A 16387-nucleotide genomic window follows, 5' to 3' on the forward strand; every position below is an offset into this window, starting at 1 on the left:
AGAATGTTCATAATACATAACACATAATTTATCTTGTAAGTCTTACCACGCCAACCATATAAGGCAGGTCCACATTCTTATACCTATATTGCAGGTGTGGGGGCTGAAACTGAAAGAAAGTGCTTTTCCTAAGGCCATTCGGTGCATGATATTTAGAAAGGGGGAAACTGCTAGGGGCTGATTACAAAATGATATTATAAGTGGACACCCTCCAAAACATAAGTAGACAGAACATGGTAATTCCACAGTAAGGATCTTTTCAGGCACTACCCTTATGACAGATTGAGATATATAAATAATAACTGGAATTTAGAAGACACAATCCATTAAGTCACAAGTTGTATTTTCTAAATTGGAGATCTGAGTCTTACCAAGTAAATGGGCTATTACCAAGAAAGATACAACAACTGTTTTTGCTGAAAGGCCATGTGCAGTACAATAATAGTCTTGAACATGCAAATAATTTGAGGATTACTTAGCAAGGTTTAAGGAAAACCACATGGTTCTGACAGCCACAATTATAAAATAATGTGCTACCGAGTTTTTAAAACAGAAGTCACATTTTTAAAAGCAATTTAAAAGGCTTAGTGAATGGAACACAGAAACATGCAGCCATAGATAATTTTTTAGGCAAGATACCAGAATAGGCATCTCACCATTGTTGCATTACAGACAAATATATTTCCCCCTGACAATTCCAGGTTAAGTGAATTTTTTACACAGTAAAAAATAGAACTAAAAATGGAGCATATCCCATTACTTACTTTGCTGATAAAATACTTTGAAAACATTGCTTTGAGCTCTTGTATTCATGGCACTAAGCGTACTTTCAGGCACCAAATTACTACACTTTTCCTGCTTTGAGATTCAGGAGGCTGACTTAGCTATTTATTTATTTTTCTTTTTTAAAGGAAAAATAAATCAGTTTACCTACAATAGGACTGCATCTATCAATCCAGAATGGCTCTGAAATCTTCATATAGTGATGGTTCTGTCACTTCCTTCAGGAGCTGTACAGAAGCTTCTGGAATTTGCCGGAGCAACCGTATTTCACCTGAAAAGATGAATGCTAAAATCAACCAATCGCTGCTCCGATAGACAAATCATTCCAAACAGGGCTATTGGGTGGTCCGCAGGCTGTCTTTTAAAATGAGGGCGGCCATTTTTTGCCAATGCAATGCCTCTGGGCTGCATGGCACATTGGCACACCCCATCCCTGCACTCCCAAGGACATTTTGAAACTGCACGTGATGGGGAGCAGGCTTCCTAGCTGCTTCAAGCACCCCCCTCCTGTGGTTTCCAGTATTTGGAAGCAGTGCTGCCTCCCACAGTGGAGGGAGAGCAATAGTCATAACGGCTAGTACCCATCTCCTTCCCCATGAATTATTCTAATCCTCTTTTAAAGACAACCAACTTAGTGACCATCACTGCCTCCTGGGAGAGAAAGTTTTGTAGTTTGACCATAAACTTGCCCATCTCTAATATATATAAAAAGGAATTATATGGCTATTTAAAAATAGTTCAATGCACTTGAGAATCTCAAATACGTATAACAGATTATTAATAATAATAATAAATTTTATTTATATCCCGCCCTCCCCAGCCGAAGCCGGGCTCAGGGCGGCTAACAACAATAAAACAGTACAAATAAAACAGTACAATAAAACAGTACCCATCTCCTTCCCCATAAATTTGTCTAATCCTCTTTTAAAGACAACCAAGTTGGAGACCATCACTGCCTCCTGGGGGAGAAAGTTTCGTAGTTTGACCATAAACTTGCCCATCTCTAATATATATAAAAAGGAATTATATGGCTCAAATCTGCAACAAGGCTCTTTAAAAATAGTTCAATGCCCTCGAGAATCTCAAATACATGTAACAGATTAGCTTTTATTGCAAGCACTATGCCAGTGACTATACAGATAAGAAGCCCCAATCAGAGCAGTATCAGCTTGACATCATAAAATTCACATATCTTTAAGGCACTATAATTGTATCGATAAATATTTCAAATGACTTAGAAGACATTAGGCTTCTTCAGAAAACTTAGTGCATTCAGCTTCACATTTACATTTTTTTTAAAAAAGGGGATGGGCATTCAGGGGGTGGGCGTGGGGAGAGACTTTGGCAGTCCCACTCGCCGTTGAACCCAATGTGTTTTGACTATACATGATTTATGCGCTATCCCCGGAACATAACGCCTGCGTAAGTTGAGAGTCACTTGTACTAGCATTTTCCTACCCAACAATATCCTAATTTCTCAAAAGCAACCGTAGTTATTCCCTACTCCCACCCCCACATTGTCAAGAATAATGACAACAGAAACTAAATTAAAGAGTCACTTCAATAAACTTAACAGTTTTTAGTTGGAAAGGAAAATTAAGAGACATGAACAGCATTTGCATGTCTTGGCATGAAGCGGAGAGGTACTTACATTGTTGGAGTGGTACAAGAAGACATTTGTAAATAACTCTGTGATTTCCTAATTTCACACTGAAGGCACGATAGCAGAGCCATTGCACAGCTTTGTATGTGAGCGGTGCTGAACCACCAGCAGGAGAAAAAGGTATATCTAGGCACAAAGCAAGAAAGAAAGACTTGAGCTTGTTTGGTGAAGAGATTTTATATTCTTTTTTTAATAATCAATTTTATTAAGTTTTCAACATATAATACAACAAAAACAAGCAGATTTAATATCTTAAAAAAAATAAAATAAAAAGAGTAAGAAAAAAAGAATCAAAAAGAGTGAAGGAAAAAGAAAACCAAACCAAACACACACACACACACACACACACACACACACACACACACACAAATTATTCTGTCAGCCTTCTATTTTAATCTTCAAAACTGATACCCGCCTCTGGTGAACAATGTCAATGTCTTCCTGATCACTGCCATCCGCTCAGTGCCTATGTACTCCCCAGGGGTAGATTCCACCTTTCTCAGCCTCACACCTTAAGAAAAACTACTCTAATCTGTCTCTCACACAGATCCCTTCCTCTTCAACATCTTGCCTGCTCTACCACCCTCAAAAAGTGACTTGAATTTGAGGAAGACTTAATTGCAGATACAATTCCCTAGATTCAATTGCTACCATCGTCAGTTAAAAGGACTGAGTAAAAGAGGCGCCAGGCAATTAAAATGTGTGTGTGAGGAAAAAGCACATCCTTAGCATCCGTCATATCTGCCCTGGTGCCACCCAGATACTGTGGGGATTGTCACCCGCATTGACCCTGGCCATAGGTCACGATGGCTGGGGCTGATGGGACTTGCAGTCCAACAGTTTGGGCAAAGGAAGTGGGGCAGCAAATGAGCCCAACCAGAACAGCAGCTTGTGAAAACAGGATGAAAGCATTCAACTGGTCTGCCTTTAACGTCACACTTCTCGTGGGATGTAACATCACTTTTGCAGTCAAGTATAATGTTTCCTGTTTGCCTGGAGTGGACATGCAGGGGAATGTTGCTCCAGCCAGGAGGACTTCCTGTCTCGCCTGGTCTGGAGCATCCTCCTCCTGCGTGTGACCAGGTAGATGGGCGTGACCCTGGCAGACCCTACGAAAGGGGCAGTCACACAGCCATCTTCCCTTCCCTCTCTTGACTCTTCTTGATGCTCTTTTGCTGTCTGCTGGATCTCAGCCAGCAGCACATGGGCTCATTCCCCACGTGGGATGATCTCACACTTTCTTCTGTAGCTACAAGCTAAAGCCTGCCTTCAGGGATTCAACTGTGAACTGAAGGTAAGTAAACTTCTTATTCTTAAAAGAAGACTATTGTGTCATTATTGTTTTTAAGAGGGAATTAAAGGGGAATTTACCAGCAACAATCCAATCTGGACAAGCCAGACTAGAGTGCTTAACAAAAGATTCTAACAAATCCACCAACTAGCTTCCTGTGATATACAGGTAATGTGCTCTGCCACTAACTCACTAGCCTGAGGAAGGATAATATTTAATCAATATATCCTCTACTAATATCCACAACATTCTCAATTTTCTCCTATTACATTCTGCCCCCTGTGGCTATTTAGAGAGGGGTTTTAAAAAGAGAGAGAGAGAAGGATGCAACGTTCAGTGAGATGCTTAATGTCATGTCTAGTTTGGTCCTAAGCAAGAAACGTTAAGTCAGAAGAACGACTCCATTAAGTAACTGTTCCCCAAGGGCTGTGGTTTTGGTACATTTATTTCTCCTACCTGCATTTTTGGCTTTTAGTAGAGAGAAGCAACATGAGGCAGTGTCAGAGATTATCCTGAGGAAGAAACTGGGATTATTTTTAACTTGTTGGTTAAAAGGAAGCAGGAGGACACACGCATGAAACCTGGAATTAAAAAAGAAGCAGCTTTCAGTGGTTTAAAACCCACTTAAATATGCACAGAATCTCAGCTCTGTGAAGAATTAAATTAAATTAAATTCTACCGAATTCAGCAGTAAAAGGAGTCTGCGTTTTGTAAACAGGCTCTGTAAAGAATGAAACCAGGCAGCTGTTTGAGAAAAAATACAGTGACACCTTGTTCAGCCTTATACAGATTTGTTTCTTTTCAAGAGACCTCCCCATGGTCTGGGGGGCTGTGTACACACCATAAATTTAAAGCACAACCCCCCCCCCCAAGAATCCTGGGAACTGTAGTACTTTACCCCTCACAGAGCTGCAATTCTCAGCACCCAGGATTCTTTGGGGAAAACCACGTACTTTAAATTTATAGTGTGCAGGCAGCCTGGAATCTCTGTCCCAGTCCTTGACAGCTGTTGCACGGAAGAGCAAAATGGCGCTGAGATTAAAAACCTAACCCGGGTGGTTTCCAGTGACACCCGAGCCGTTCCCATTTGGCCTTGACCAAAGTGTATGTTCTGTGCGATAAGAATGTGTTTGCCAGGGGCAGGGGAAACCCTTGCAGGAGGAAAGATGCTTACAAAGCCATTAAAAGATCTTCAGAAAGTGAAGACAGGAAGTCTAACGCACAAGGACAAGGCTGAAAGAGAACAAGTCAAAGTTCAGCTAGACGTAATGTTCCAGAATTATTATTTTTTTAAATGTTAATGAATTACATGCTGAAGAGGCAGAGGCATCGGGGAACAAAGGCACGAATGTTGAGCAAGTGCAGCTACACACCCTTTGCTTTTGTTTCAATTTAAGTGAATTTACATCTGATGTTGATCTTCTGTATTATAGTGGTACCTTGGTTCTCAAACCTAATCCGTTCCGGGAGTCCGTTCCAAAATCAAGGCGTGCTTCCCCATAGAGAGTAATGCAAAACGGATTAATCCGTTCCAGACTTTTAAAAACAACCCCTAGAACAGCAATTGAATATGAATTTTACTATCTAACAAGACCAATGATCCATAAAATGAAAGGAATAAATAATGTGCTGTACTATAAATAAATAAAACTACTGTAGATGATAAAAATAAAAATAATTTTTTTCTTCCCTTCACTGATGATAGTCATTGTTTGAATGGCTTTCATCCATTTCTGCAGTCACACAATCTTTCAATCACTAGCTGAACTGGGTTCCACACAGTCATAAAAACAAATTAACCGAAAAAGCCTCCGAAACAAAATACGCAAAAAAATATAGCAAAAACAAAAGACCAAATATAAGCTCCAAATATCGCCTCAGAACACTGCAATCGGAAATGGAAGGCTTTAATTAAATGCACTCCCCCCCAATTAGCAGCGCAACAGGAAACACGGAAGCAGAAGGCTTGAATTACAATGGGGGGACGCAAATTAGCTGCGCAACAGTAAAAACAGAAGCTCAGGACTCAAAATGGAGCATGTTCAGCTTCTGGAAAAAAGTTCAAAAACCGGAACACCTACTTCCGGTTTTGCAGCATTCGGGTTCCAGTTTGTTGGTGAACCAAGCTGCTTGAACACCGAGGTACCACTGTAGTTTTAATCACTGAGCATCATCACCAATAATTAGGATATACTGTGATTTTAAAAATAAGGGCTAAAGGCTAGTGGATTGTTTGGAGGAACTTACAACTGCATCGGCCCTGAAATTATAACTACATGAAAAACAGATGTTTTGCATTTCCTAGATCTATAGAACAGTCATCTGATGCTGAAACATTAAAACAGAGTCAAAAGTTCTGGGTGTTTTTAACATTGTGGTGGTGGGGAGATATATAAAAGCGGTTTAGAAACCCCAGTGCGTGTGGACCTTTAAAATGACCAGTCACTGCACAACAAAAGGCAACAATGGAAGGTGAAACATTGCGTTTTCTTAACTCACAGCGCCTTCCAGTGGCATTGCATAGTATGAAGCTTTGAAAATTATCACACGTACCTGTAGGCTTGCAGCAGGAGGATCTTGAAGATATTAATACAGACAGTCCTGAGGCTATTGATCTAAATTTAGAGAGGAGAAATAATTGGGGTGAGGGGAGGAGTAAAAAAAAAATATTCACTGTTTATGGCTTAATTTTTAAAATATACATAAAAATTAAATGGATTGCAGTATTACACGCAGAAATCTAAAGGAACAGGAATTGCACCAGTGTCGGAAGGTTCAGAGTACACTGCACATTTGGAAATGTTCGGTCTGAAAGGCTTCTCCCATGCGTCACAACCGTCTTACCTGTAAATCTAAAAATAAACTGTGGCATTTGAGCTGCAGGACTACTAGAAGTTTATTTCTCATGCTGACACCGGCTTTGTTGCTCGAGTTGAAAGAGAGGCTTGACCTGATAGATGTGCAGGCATAACTGCAATTGGGGAGCGAGGAGATGCAGGGGTGATAAAGGGAAGAAGAGGCAGAAGTTATATAGCTTTCTGATGCAACCAGGTTAGATTTCTCCTACTACAGGGGTGGTCTGAAGTCGGCCTGTTTAATTTCTCTTTTTGTTGACTACTATACAGTCTCAAGAGACATGCATTTCTGTTATGCAACACGCAGAGAAACATTGATGCCTTCTATTCTGTCAAGCCTTCAAAACTCCACAATCACAGGTCACAAAACAAAAAAAGCAGCAGAATTTTAATGACATTACAGCATCTTATCTTTGTTTAAAATACTGCTGCTGGCTTGGACTCATAGCTTTCAACTTACAGATTTGAAAATAAGAGACCAGCAGCCTCGAAAATAAGGGATTAGCAGCCAAAATAAGGGATTTTAGTGAATCAGCTCCCGAGCCAAAGGCAGAAATCCCAGCCAGCAGCCAAACGAAGCCTCAAGTGGTGGCTCCCACAGTGCAGCAACCCGGCAAAGGGGATGCAGCAAGGGAAACCACCGTCACCTCTCCGCTGGGAAGCGCTGAGCAAAGGCGAGTCCCCAGGCAACGCGCACAAGGCATGCAAGCTCCACCCCCCAGTCATTCTCAGACGCCTTATTGGGTGAGCAATGCAGCCAAGCAACACAGCTGGAGCCTCCCTCCTCCCTGGCCGGCAGGGAGGGAGGGAGAGGAGCTGCTTCCTTTGAAACCCGGGAAATTTAAGGGACATCATCAGTAAGGGACAGCAGCAGGACATGGCGCTGGGATAAGGGAGTTTCCCGCCAAATAAGGGACAGTTGACAGCTATGCCTGGACTAAGAACACGAAAAGTCACCTGCTTTACAAATGCACATTTCGGGAGGAAATATCTAATGCTCTTTAAAAATTAAAATGCAAATCAGCAACCATTTCCCAACTGGTATAATTGAAAGGAAAGTTTAACCACAAATAATGCATGCTTGCCAACTGAAGAGGCAATACACCCAATACTTCTAGCCCAACCAATTGGGCCTGGTAAGTTTGTCATTCAGGGTGGTGCAATTCAGGGTAAAAAATAATACGAGGCTGGAAACTTGTTAGAAGGTCACAAGAATGGATCCCAATTCTTTCATTACAGCCCCACCCACCCCACTGATCTCCACAACTTGTCTAAGTGAAGTTAGCCCCCACTGGCTAATCAACTAAAATAATTTAATCAACTGTTATTGATTAGTCTACACTGATTACAGTACGCTGTCCTAACATGGTAGTAAATATTATTCTTATTTACCTGGAGTAATCACAATAAACTTCAAGGGTCTGTGTATCAATTAACAATCCACACCATGGGATTACAGTGCGAGCTGGTAATTGTTTGAACGCTGAACATCCCGGGATATCTTTATCAACTGGAAAATTCACTACTGTCTTTCCTGGGTTTATAACAAAGCCATATTCTGGAACGCCCGTGGCCAGAGTCCTAAATTAATGAGAATGTGTGGTTAGAAATGTTATTTACACAGTTGCATTTTTACACTGTCTCCTGCAGTCTTGCTTTTGTTCTATGACAGAACGTGGCTGGGGTTTTTTAATAGCAAAAATAAGCTGCAAATAATTTAAGCGGATTATTAAGATTGCCCTCTTGCAAGCCTCATTACAATTACTTGTATTAAGCAGGGCTGTGTGCCAAAGTATCAGAACTTCTGGACCTATTTCCCTATGCTTTATACCGTATTTTTCACCCCATAGGGCGCACCTAGTTTTTTGGGGGGGAAATAAAGAAAAAAAAATATTTCCCCCCCAGGCGCGGGGCTGGGGCAGAGGAAGCCTGAGCTTCCCCCAACCCCAGCCCCCAGAACAGGCTGCTATCCGCAAGCCTAGGGAGCCCGGCGGGAAGTCACGCCGGTCTCCCCAGGCTTGCGGATATCTGCCCGAAGTTGCGCAGCTCTCCCACGGCTTGCGGAGAGCTGCGCGAAGCTCAAAGCCTGGGGCGGCTGAGCTCAGCGCGCCCCTGGCTTCAGGATGCAGGCAGCTCTCCACAAGCCGTGGGAGAGCTGCGTGACTTCGCGCTGGGCTCCAACGGCTTGTGGATAGCTTCCTGAAGCCTGGAGAGAGAGAGGGGCCGGTGCACACCGACCCCTCTCGCTCTTCAGGCTTCAGCGAAAGCCTGCATTCGCCCCATAGGACGCACACGCATTTCCCCTTCATTTTTGGAGGGGGAAAAGTGCATCCTATAGGGCAAAAAATACGGTAAATGATGCCTGTTCATAGGCATGGAGAGAAGGAAGGAGTTACTCAGGGCAAGACCCATATTCAGAAGCTGGGGAGGCAGCTGAGATGTCAACAGGCACGATGAACATACTTCTTCAAACAAGTCTTCACAGGCCTAAAATCACACGCACAAAGCCAAGGTTCTCTGGAAATGGAGAAATGAACACCACAATCACTGCTTTATCTGCACCTTTGTGGAACAGGAGCATATACATACAAGATCAACTCATCACTAAGAATATGAAAGAGAAACAGCAGAACAAGGGCAGATTTCTTGCCATTCCCTTGTGCAAAGGAGATCAAACTTCCATACTTTAGACCATACCTCAAAAATGCTTTTGCTTCTGTCAAATGAGGCGTGGCAAGCAAAAAGTCATCTGTCAATCGCATCAGCACCCTGAAAATTGAATTTTAAAAACATGTTAAAACAGGCCTGCGTCGCCAAAATAAAAAATTTATGCTGCGTTAAGTAGGAGTGTTGCTTTTATTACCAATGTTATTATTGAATCCATTTGGGGAAATGAGTTGGTGGCGTTCCAATTTATTTAAGAGCTGTTCGGCAGTGGAACAGGCTCCCACAAGAGGAATCTCATTTCAATGGAAGTTTTTAAGCAGAGGTTGGGTGGCTACCTGTCATGTATGATCTAGCGAGATTCCTGCATTTCAGGGGGTTGGACTAGATGACCCTCGGGGTCCCTTCCAACTCTACAATTCTATGGTTCTCTGTATAAGCAGATCTGCATATTAATTAGCCATTGGGCACAGAACATGAACCTAGAAGAACATTTTACATTTTTATGAGCGCTTAAAGCAGGACAATGCAGGGGATGCTTGTCTCTCTCTCCCCCCCCCCCCAAGATTTCCTTTCCCATAAAGTTAATCTGAGGATGGATGGAGATAATGATTACTGATAATGAATGATGTGTACAGTGGTACCTCGGGTTACGTACTTAGTTCGTTCCGGAGGTCCGTTCTTAACCTGAAACTGTTCTTAACCTGAAGCACTACTTTAGCTAATGGGCCTCGCGCTGCCGCCGCACGATTTCTGTTCTCATTCTGAAGCAAAGTTCTTAAGCTGTACTATTTCTGGGTTAGCGGAGTCTGTAACCTGAAGCGTACGTTACCCGAGGTACCACTGTACACTGCTTCTTGGCAATAGCATCAAAGCAGTTTATGAAGCACCACATACATTACCAAAATGCAACTAAAAATGCTTAAATATAAATTCCAAATCATAAAATATAGAGTAAGAGCATACTTTTTTTTTTTTTTAACATGAGGAGAAATCGGGGTACAGTTGTACCTTGGAAGTCGAACAGAGCCCGTTCTGTAAGTCAGTTCGGCTTCCAAAACATTCGAAAACCAAATTGCGGCTTCTGATTGGCTGCAGGAAGCTCCTGCAGCCAACCGGAAGCCCCATCCGACGTTCAGGTTCAAAAAGAACGTTCGCAAACCGGAACAATCACTTCCGGGTTTGCGGCGTTCAGGAGCCAAAAGGTTTGAGTTCCAGGTACGAAATACAAATACAAGATGGGTGACATCTGGCTTGAGAGCAGTACATGTGAAAAGGATCTAGGAGTCTTGGTTGACCACAAACTTGACATGAGCCAACAGTGTGACGCGGCAGCTAAAAAAGCCAATGCAATTCTGGGCTGCATCAATAGGAGTATAGCATCTAGATCAAGGGAAGTAATAGTGCCACTGTATTCTGCTCTGGTCAGACCTCACCTGGAGTACTGTGTCCAGTTCTGGGCACCACAGTTCAAGAAGGACACTGACAAACTGGAACGTGTCCAGAGGAGGGCAACCAAAATGGTCAAAGGCCTGGAAACGATGCCTTATGAGGAACGGCTAAGGGAGCTGGGCATGTTTAGCCTGGAGAAGAGGAGGTTAAGGGGTGATATGATAGCCATGTTCAAATATATAAAAGGATGTCACATAGAGGAGGGAGAAAGGTTGTTTTCTGCTGCTCCAGAGAAGCGGACACGGAGCAATGGATCCAAACTACAAGAAAGAAGATTCCACCTAAACATTAGGAAGAACTTCCTGACAGTAAGAGCTGTTCGACAGTGGAATTTGCTGCCAAGGAGTGTGGTGGAGTCTCCTTCTTTGGAGGTCTTTAAGCAGAGGCTTGACAACCATATGTCAGGAGTGCTCTGATGGTGTTTCCTGCTTGGCAGGGGGTTGGACTCGATGGCCCTTGTGGTCTCTTCCAACTCTATGATTCTATGATTCTACGATTGTAGTTCCACCCGGCAGTTTACTGAGGACTTGGGGCTGCTCATGTTTGATGTAAAACGAGTTCACGTTTCCTGTAATGGGTGAAAAACTTACACCACTGGGCAACCAAGTGTCAGGGGCTGGACTGAGGAGGAATGGTGTTCCCCCCTTCTCCTTAACCTTCCTGAGAACAGGAGGACAGTATAGATTTAGAACAGTGGTTGGCAGAAGGACATAGTTCAGAGGCTGCAGAGGGGGAAAGCTGGGAAATATTGGGAGAGGAACAGCAGGAAGAAGAGGAAGCACCAGGGGAGAGACAGCTGACAAGTGTTTTGGGAGAGCATTCCTGACTCACCCCCCTCCGAGGACTAGGCGGGCATTGAGGGTAGTAGAACAGAAAGCTCAGCGGCAGAAAGCTCAGATCAGCTGGCACAGGGATAACGTAGGATAAGGGAGATGGAGGGGGACGGGCTTTATTTATTTTTTATCACAATAATATTTATTATTTTCCATACATAAACACAACAAAAACGAAAAAGTTGACAATAATAAAGGAAAAAGAATGAAACAGGGAAAAAAGAAAAAGAAAAAAGAATATAAAACAAACAATACCACAAATCATCACTTGACTAACACTTAATTAATTAATTAAGATTCATCTTCATAAACATATTATTTGGCTTCCTCAAATCTCTTCCATCTGAATTTCTTAGTAATTATATATAGCAGTTTCCAATATCATTATTTCATGAACCATATCACAGTCATAATCATATTTCCTTACTTTTCTTTTGGTACATTTTCTTATTTATATATTTAATCCCAATTTAATCCTAGGCCTAATTGATTCTTTCAAGTGATTACATATCTTTAATATTACAATATTAATTCAAATAGTCTTTGAATTTCTTCCAATCTTCTTGGTGTTCCTCTTCTTTCTGGTCGCGGATTCTCCCAGTGATATCAGCCAGCTCAATAAACTCCATCATCTTCATCTGCCATTCTTTTACCATTGGTAATTCTTGTGTTTTCCATTTTTTGGCTAGTAAAATCCATGCAGCAGTTGTGGCATACAGAAATACTTTTACATCTTTTTGGGGCAGTTCAGAACCTGTTATTCCAAGGAGAAAGGCCTCTGGTTTCTTCATAAAAGTGTATTTCATCTTTTTTTTTTAGTTCATTATAGATTTTTCCCCAGAAGTCTTTTACCTCGGAACAAGTCCACCACATATGATAGAAAGTACCTTCCTTTTCTTTACATGGGGGTTGGGCTTTACTCGGAGCAATGCCATTTTCTAGAGAGAGACCTCTGTCTTTCGCTATGATTACTGAATAAACTAATTGGTAAGATCTCTTCCTGTTTTCATCTGCTTCTTTGCTGCCACCATGGGAGGGATAGGATTCCCCAAAGCCTGACACCAAGTCACTACAGGTCACAATCTTTGTGGACTGCTGGTCCAAGGAAATCTACGCCAGATTCCCAGACACCTCCAAAGATCTGCAGTTCCCCGTGTTGCTTGCAATTTTATACTCAAAACCCTGGCACAGACCGTTTCCACATTTCAACTTTACCCACTTGCTTCGTCATGCCCTTTCCATCCTTGTTGGTCTTCCCTGGTAGAAGCTTGAACAACTGATGCAGAATATCTATGAACCTTTTTTGAGAACACAGGAGTTTGGGGGGGAACAACTATTATATAGCAGGTAGAAGAATATTACCATACCCATCTCTCTGCACACCATGCAGCAACTTGTCCTCCATGTCTCCATAGCAGAGGTTGCATAGCAGAGTTGACAAGATGCAGCCCTGGGGGATTCCACAGCGCTGGGCATAGTACCTAGCAAATATCAGGGAACAAAAATTCGCCATCACAAATGCTGAAAGCTGACACGAATGAGATGTTCGTTGCTGCCAGAACATGGCCAGCCTACACATGCAATTTCTTTTTTCTTCTAATGCATTTTTTTTTAAAATTAAAAAATGATGCAATACATTTTTAAATACAAGGGTGGACTCCATGATTCTTGGCTGGGGCCTCAGCCTACCTCATGACTTGCCTCTTCCCTCATCATCTGACAATTCCAAGCATCTTAACTCAGTGAGGTTACAGGGAACCAGGCAGAGGGCCTTACTGGTAGTGGCACCCGCCCTGTGGAATGCCCTCCCATCAGGTGTCAAGGAAATAAACAACTATCTGACTTTTATAAGACATCTGAAGGCAGCCCTGTTTAGGGAAGTTTGTTTATGTTTGATGTTTTATCGTGTTTTAAATATTCTGTTGGAAGCCGCCCAGAGTGGCTGGGGGAAAATAATAAATTATTATTATTATGAAATACCAGGGCATGCTGGCTCATGAGCCCACCAAACCCTGCAAACAAGGACACCCCTGTGACACCCTCCCCACAAGAAACAGCAGGGCAGATTCCCTGCTGCACCTCCGGGCTTGTAACTGAAATCATGTATATTGGGACATTCTCCCTGGGCTCCGGAGAGGCTCTCCTTGCGAGCCAGGAGGACTCTCCAGGGTGCTCCCAATATACACGATTTTAGTTACAAGCCCGGGGGTATAGAACAAAATCGCCATGTAAACTTGGGAGTTGCCTGTATTTCAGAAACCAAGTGGAGGCATGGGGCAGAAGATCGCATTTGAAATATGGACCCCCATGTTAAAACGACACAAAAACACACTGCAATAAAACACACAGAGAGAACATTCTGGATTCTCTCTCTGTTAAGGTAAAGGTAAAGGGACCCCTGACCCTTAGGTCCAGTCATGGCTGACTCTGGGGTTGCAGCGCTCATCTTGCTTTATTGGCTGAGGGAGCCGGCGTACAGCTTCCAGGTCATGTGGCCAGCATGACTAAGCCGCTTCTGGCGAACCAGAGCAGCACATGGAAACGCCATTTACCTTCCCGCTGGAGCGGTACCTATTTATCTACTTGCACTTTGATGTGCTTTCGAACTGCTAGGTTGGCAGGAGCAGGGACTGAGCAACAGGAGCTCACCCCATTGAGGGGATTCAAACCACCGACCTTCTGATCGGCAAGTCCTAGGCTCTGTGGTTTAACCCACAGCGCCACCCGCATCCTCTCTCTGTTTTATCTCTCTCTGTTACTAGCTAGTAATTCTCAAGCTCCAGGGCCCTTGTGGACTCCAGGAGAGAAATGACAACCAAAATGGCATTGCCCAAATGGGAGTCCTCAGTCTGGATAGACTGGGCAGGACACATGCTTCCTTTGTACGAGGTCCCCTGTTCCCAGAATCTTCTGTTAGGTGTCTCTCTGGCACTGGGACTAGGAAAGCCCACATCCAAAGTGCAGAACTAGACAGGTCTACAGATCAATGGTTCATCGCATACAGAAATGAAAAAGTATCCCACATATTCTGAGGCTGCTCTCAAAGTGATGCCGGTCACTTCTGTACTTCTCAGCTGTATGGATTTACAATAAAAATACACTTTGCAGAGTCTTATGAAATGCTACATTAGTCTGCATTCAACACGGCACTGAAATGAAAGCATTCAGAGAGAGAGAAGAAGGGGCATTCAGACAAGACTTTGATCTTTCCTCCTTGTCAGCTTTGATCACTTACGTAACTCTACCCTTCAAACACGCAGTCAGCGCTGTGTATATTGGCGATAGCTTATTTGTCTAGCACATGCCGCTGGCACCCTCAGATATTCATCCAAGAGCTTTAGAATTTTCCAGCGAATTCCAAAATATTCATGGCTCTTTTGTGCCCAAAGTCAATAGTTTTAGCAAAAATAACTTATCAACCAAATGGCAAATCCATCATATGCTTCTACAAATGCTTCGCAGAATCCCTTGTGTCTGAGCAATATATTTGTTAGTCCGACAACAGTCTAACAGACTCAGCAGAGGTCTCCATAAAGGAAGGGATCTGAAAGGGGTCAGGGTCAGCCCTGAAAAAAATGGTTGCAGGTTAACAAAGCAAGCAGTTGTACTCATTTATTGAGCGAGCCATCCCCTGTACTGATGAGACGCTCTATTGAGGGCCACCTTGGAGCCACAGTAGTTCTTTGGACCCAACACAGACAAAGTGTAGACCACCCGGGCCTGGGGAAGAGATATGAGGCCTGGAACTAGTTCTGAATGGCAACCGTCAACCCTGGAACATATGAAGTGATAAGAGGAGTGGGCCTGATCGTGTGAAGAGTGCTTAAAAACAACAACAACACGTCATTGGATGACTGTAGTCCACCTACAGAAGTCAGACTCTCATGAGAACAGGAAATACACAAAGGGAAAATGATCTTCTTGAACCCAAACTCTGTCTTTGAAGATACCAACGTCCACCTGATCAATGCAAAGAAACAGCTTACATGGCTTATCATAATTATGAAAGCAGGGGGAGTCAATTAATTTTGCTGAAAAGATTCTGGCAAACACTTGATTGTTCTTGCAAAATTAATGGATACCGATTTGAATGAATGCAATTCCCCTTTGGGCACTCAGCTAAACCCATTCCATTAGCTTCTCCATTCTGAAAGCCTCTTATTATTATTTTTTAAGCTTTAAAAGAAATGGATACAGAGTAATGCTTAAGACTCCTCTGAAAGATTGGATTTGGAACAACGTTCTTGATTCAGTTTCCAGAGGGATATTAATTATTTTGGCTGCAGCAAATTAAGAGTATTGTAGCAAATTTATTATGGCACAAGCTTCTGAATAAGCAGACAAAAGCTTATGCTTTGAAATTTTTAAGTCTTTAATGAACTACAAGACTCTTCGTTTTATTCTGAATTCAGAAATTACCTCAGCCAACTGGCTGCATTCAGAAGCAATGCTGTCTAAAAACCTACAATTTGGTAAAGTAGTCTGTGAACTCAACTTAAAAACTCCTCCCTCCTACCTTGAGCAGGTAAATAAACCATGGTTTTAGGGTTGTGTCTGAAGCAGTCTTCACAGTTTGTGTCCCACCCCACCCCCCACCAAGAAAACTAAAAATCAGGAAGATAAGGTCTGCTTTTGGTTTACCATTCATGGTTTGCTGGGGTGAGCCGTGTGCCATCAGGCAAATACATTTTGGTACCTGAAAAGTTCATGTAACCAATGATAATAAAAGAGACTTTACCTCTTCTCAATTTTCAGAATGCTATGGTGGATCAACTGCAAGAAGAACTCATAGAGGCTGGATTTGTTTTCCCTCAAAGAGACACCCTGAAAGAAGAAAAAGCAAAAG

The 16387-nt window shown here is 42.6% G+C and overlaps 1 protein-coding gene across 22 annotated transcripts in view; it reads right to left on the reverse strand.

Moving 5' to 3' along the window:
• The window catches only part of TERT (telomerase reverse transcriptase), a gene marked incomplete at its 5' end in the record, with an annotated part of 81648 nt that overhangs the window by 52081 nt on the left and 13180 nt on the right, over positions 1–16387 (reverse strand). For 9 of the 22 annotated variants that reach the window (XM_081014628.1, XM_081014645.1, XM_081014648.1 and 6 more), the window contains 9 exons: positions 931–1054; positions 2435–2572; positions 4194–4318; positions 6291–6352; positions 6582–6708; positions 7985–8173; positions 9290–9361; positions 12909–13022; positions 16280–16365. In XM_081014628.1, coding sequence (XP_080870754.1) covers positions 951–1054; positions 2435–2572; positions 4194–4318; positions 6291–6352; positions 6582–6708; positions 7985–8173; positions 9290–9361; positions 12909–13022; positions 16280–16365 — 1017 coding nt within the window. In that variant the 3' untranslated portion in view covers positions 931–950. Of the gene's footprint in view, positions 1–46; positions 110–930; positions 1055–2434; positions 2573–4193; positions 4319–6290; positions 6353–6581; positions 6709–7984; positions 8174–9289; positions 9362–12908; positions 13023–16279; positions 16366–16387 lie in introns of all 22 variants that reach the window. The other 13 variants (XM_081014639.1, XM_081014634.1, XM_081014633.1 and 10 more) reach the window with 3 other exon arrangements.

Source organism: Podarcis pityusensis (assembly GCF_964106645.2).
Source record: "Podarcis pityusensis genome assembly, chromosome: 7".
NCBI lineage: Eukaryota > Metazoa > Chordata > Lepidosauria > Squamata > Lacertidae > Podarcis > Podarcis pityusensis.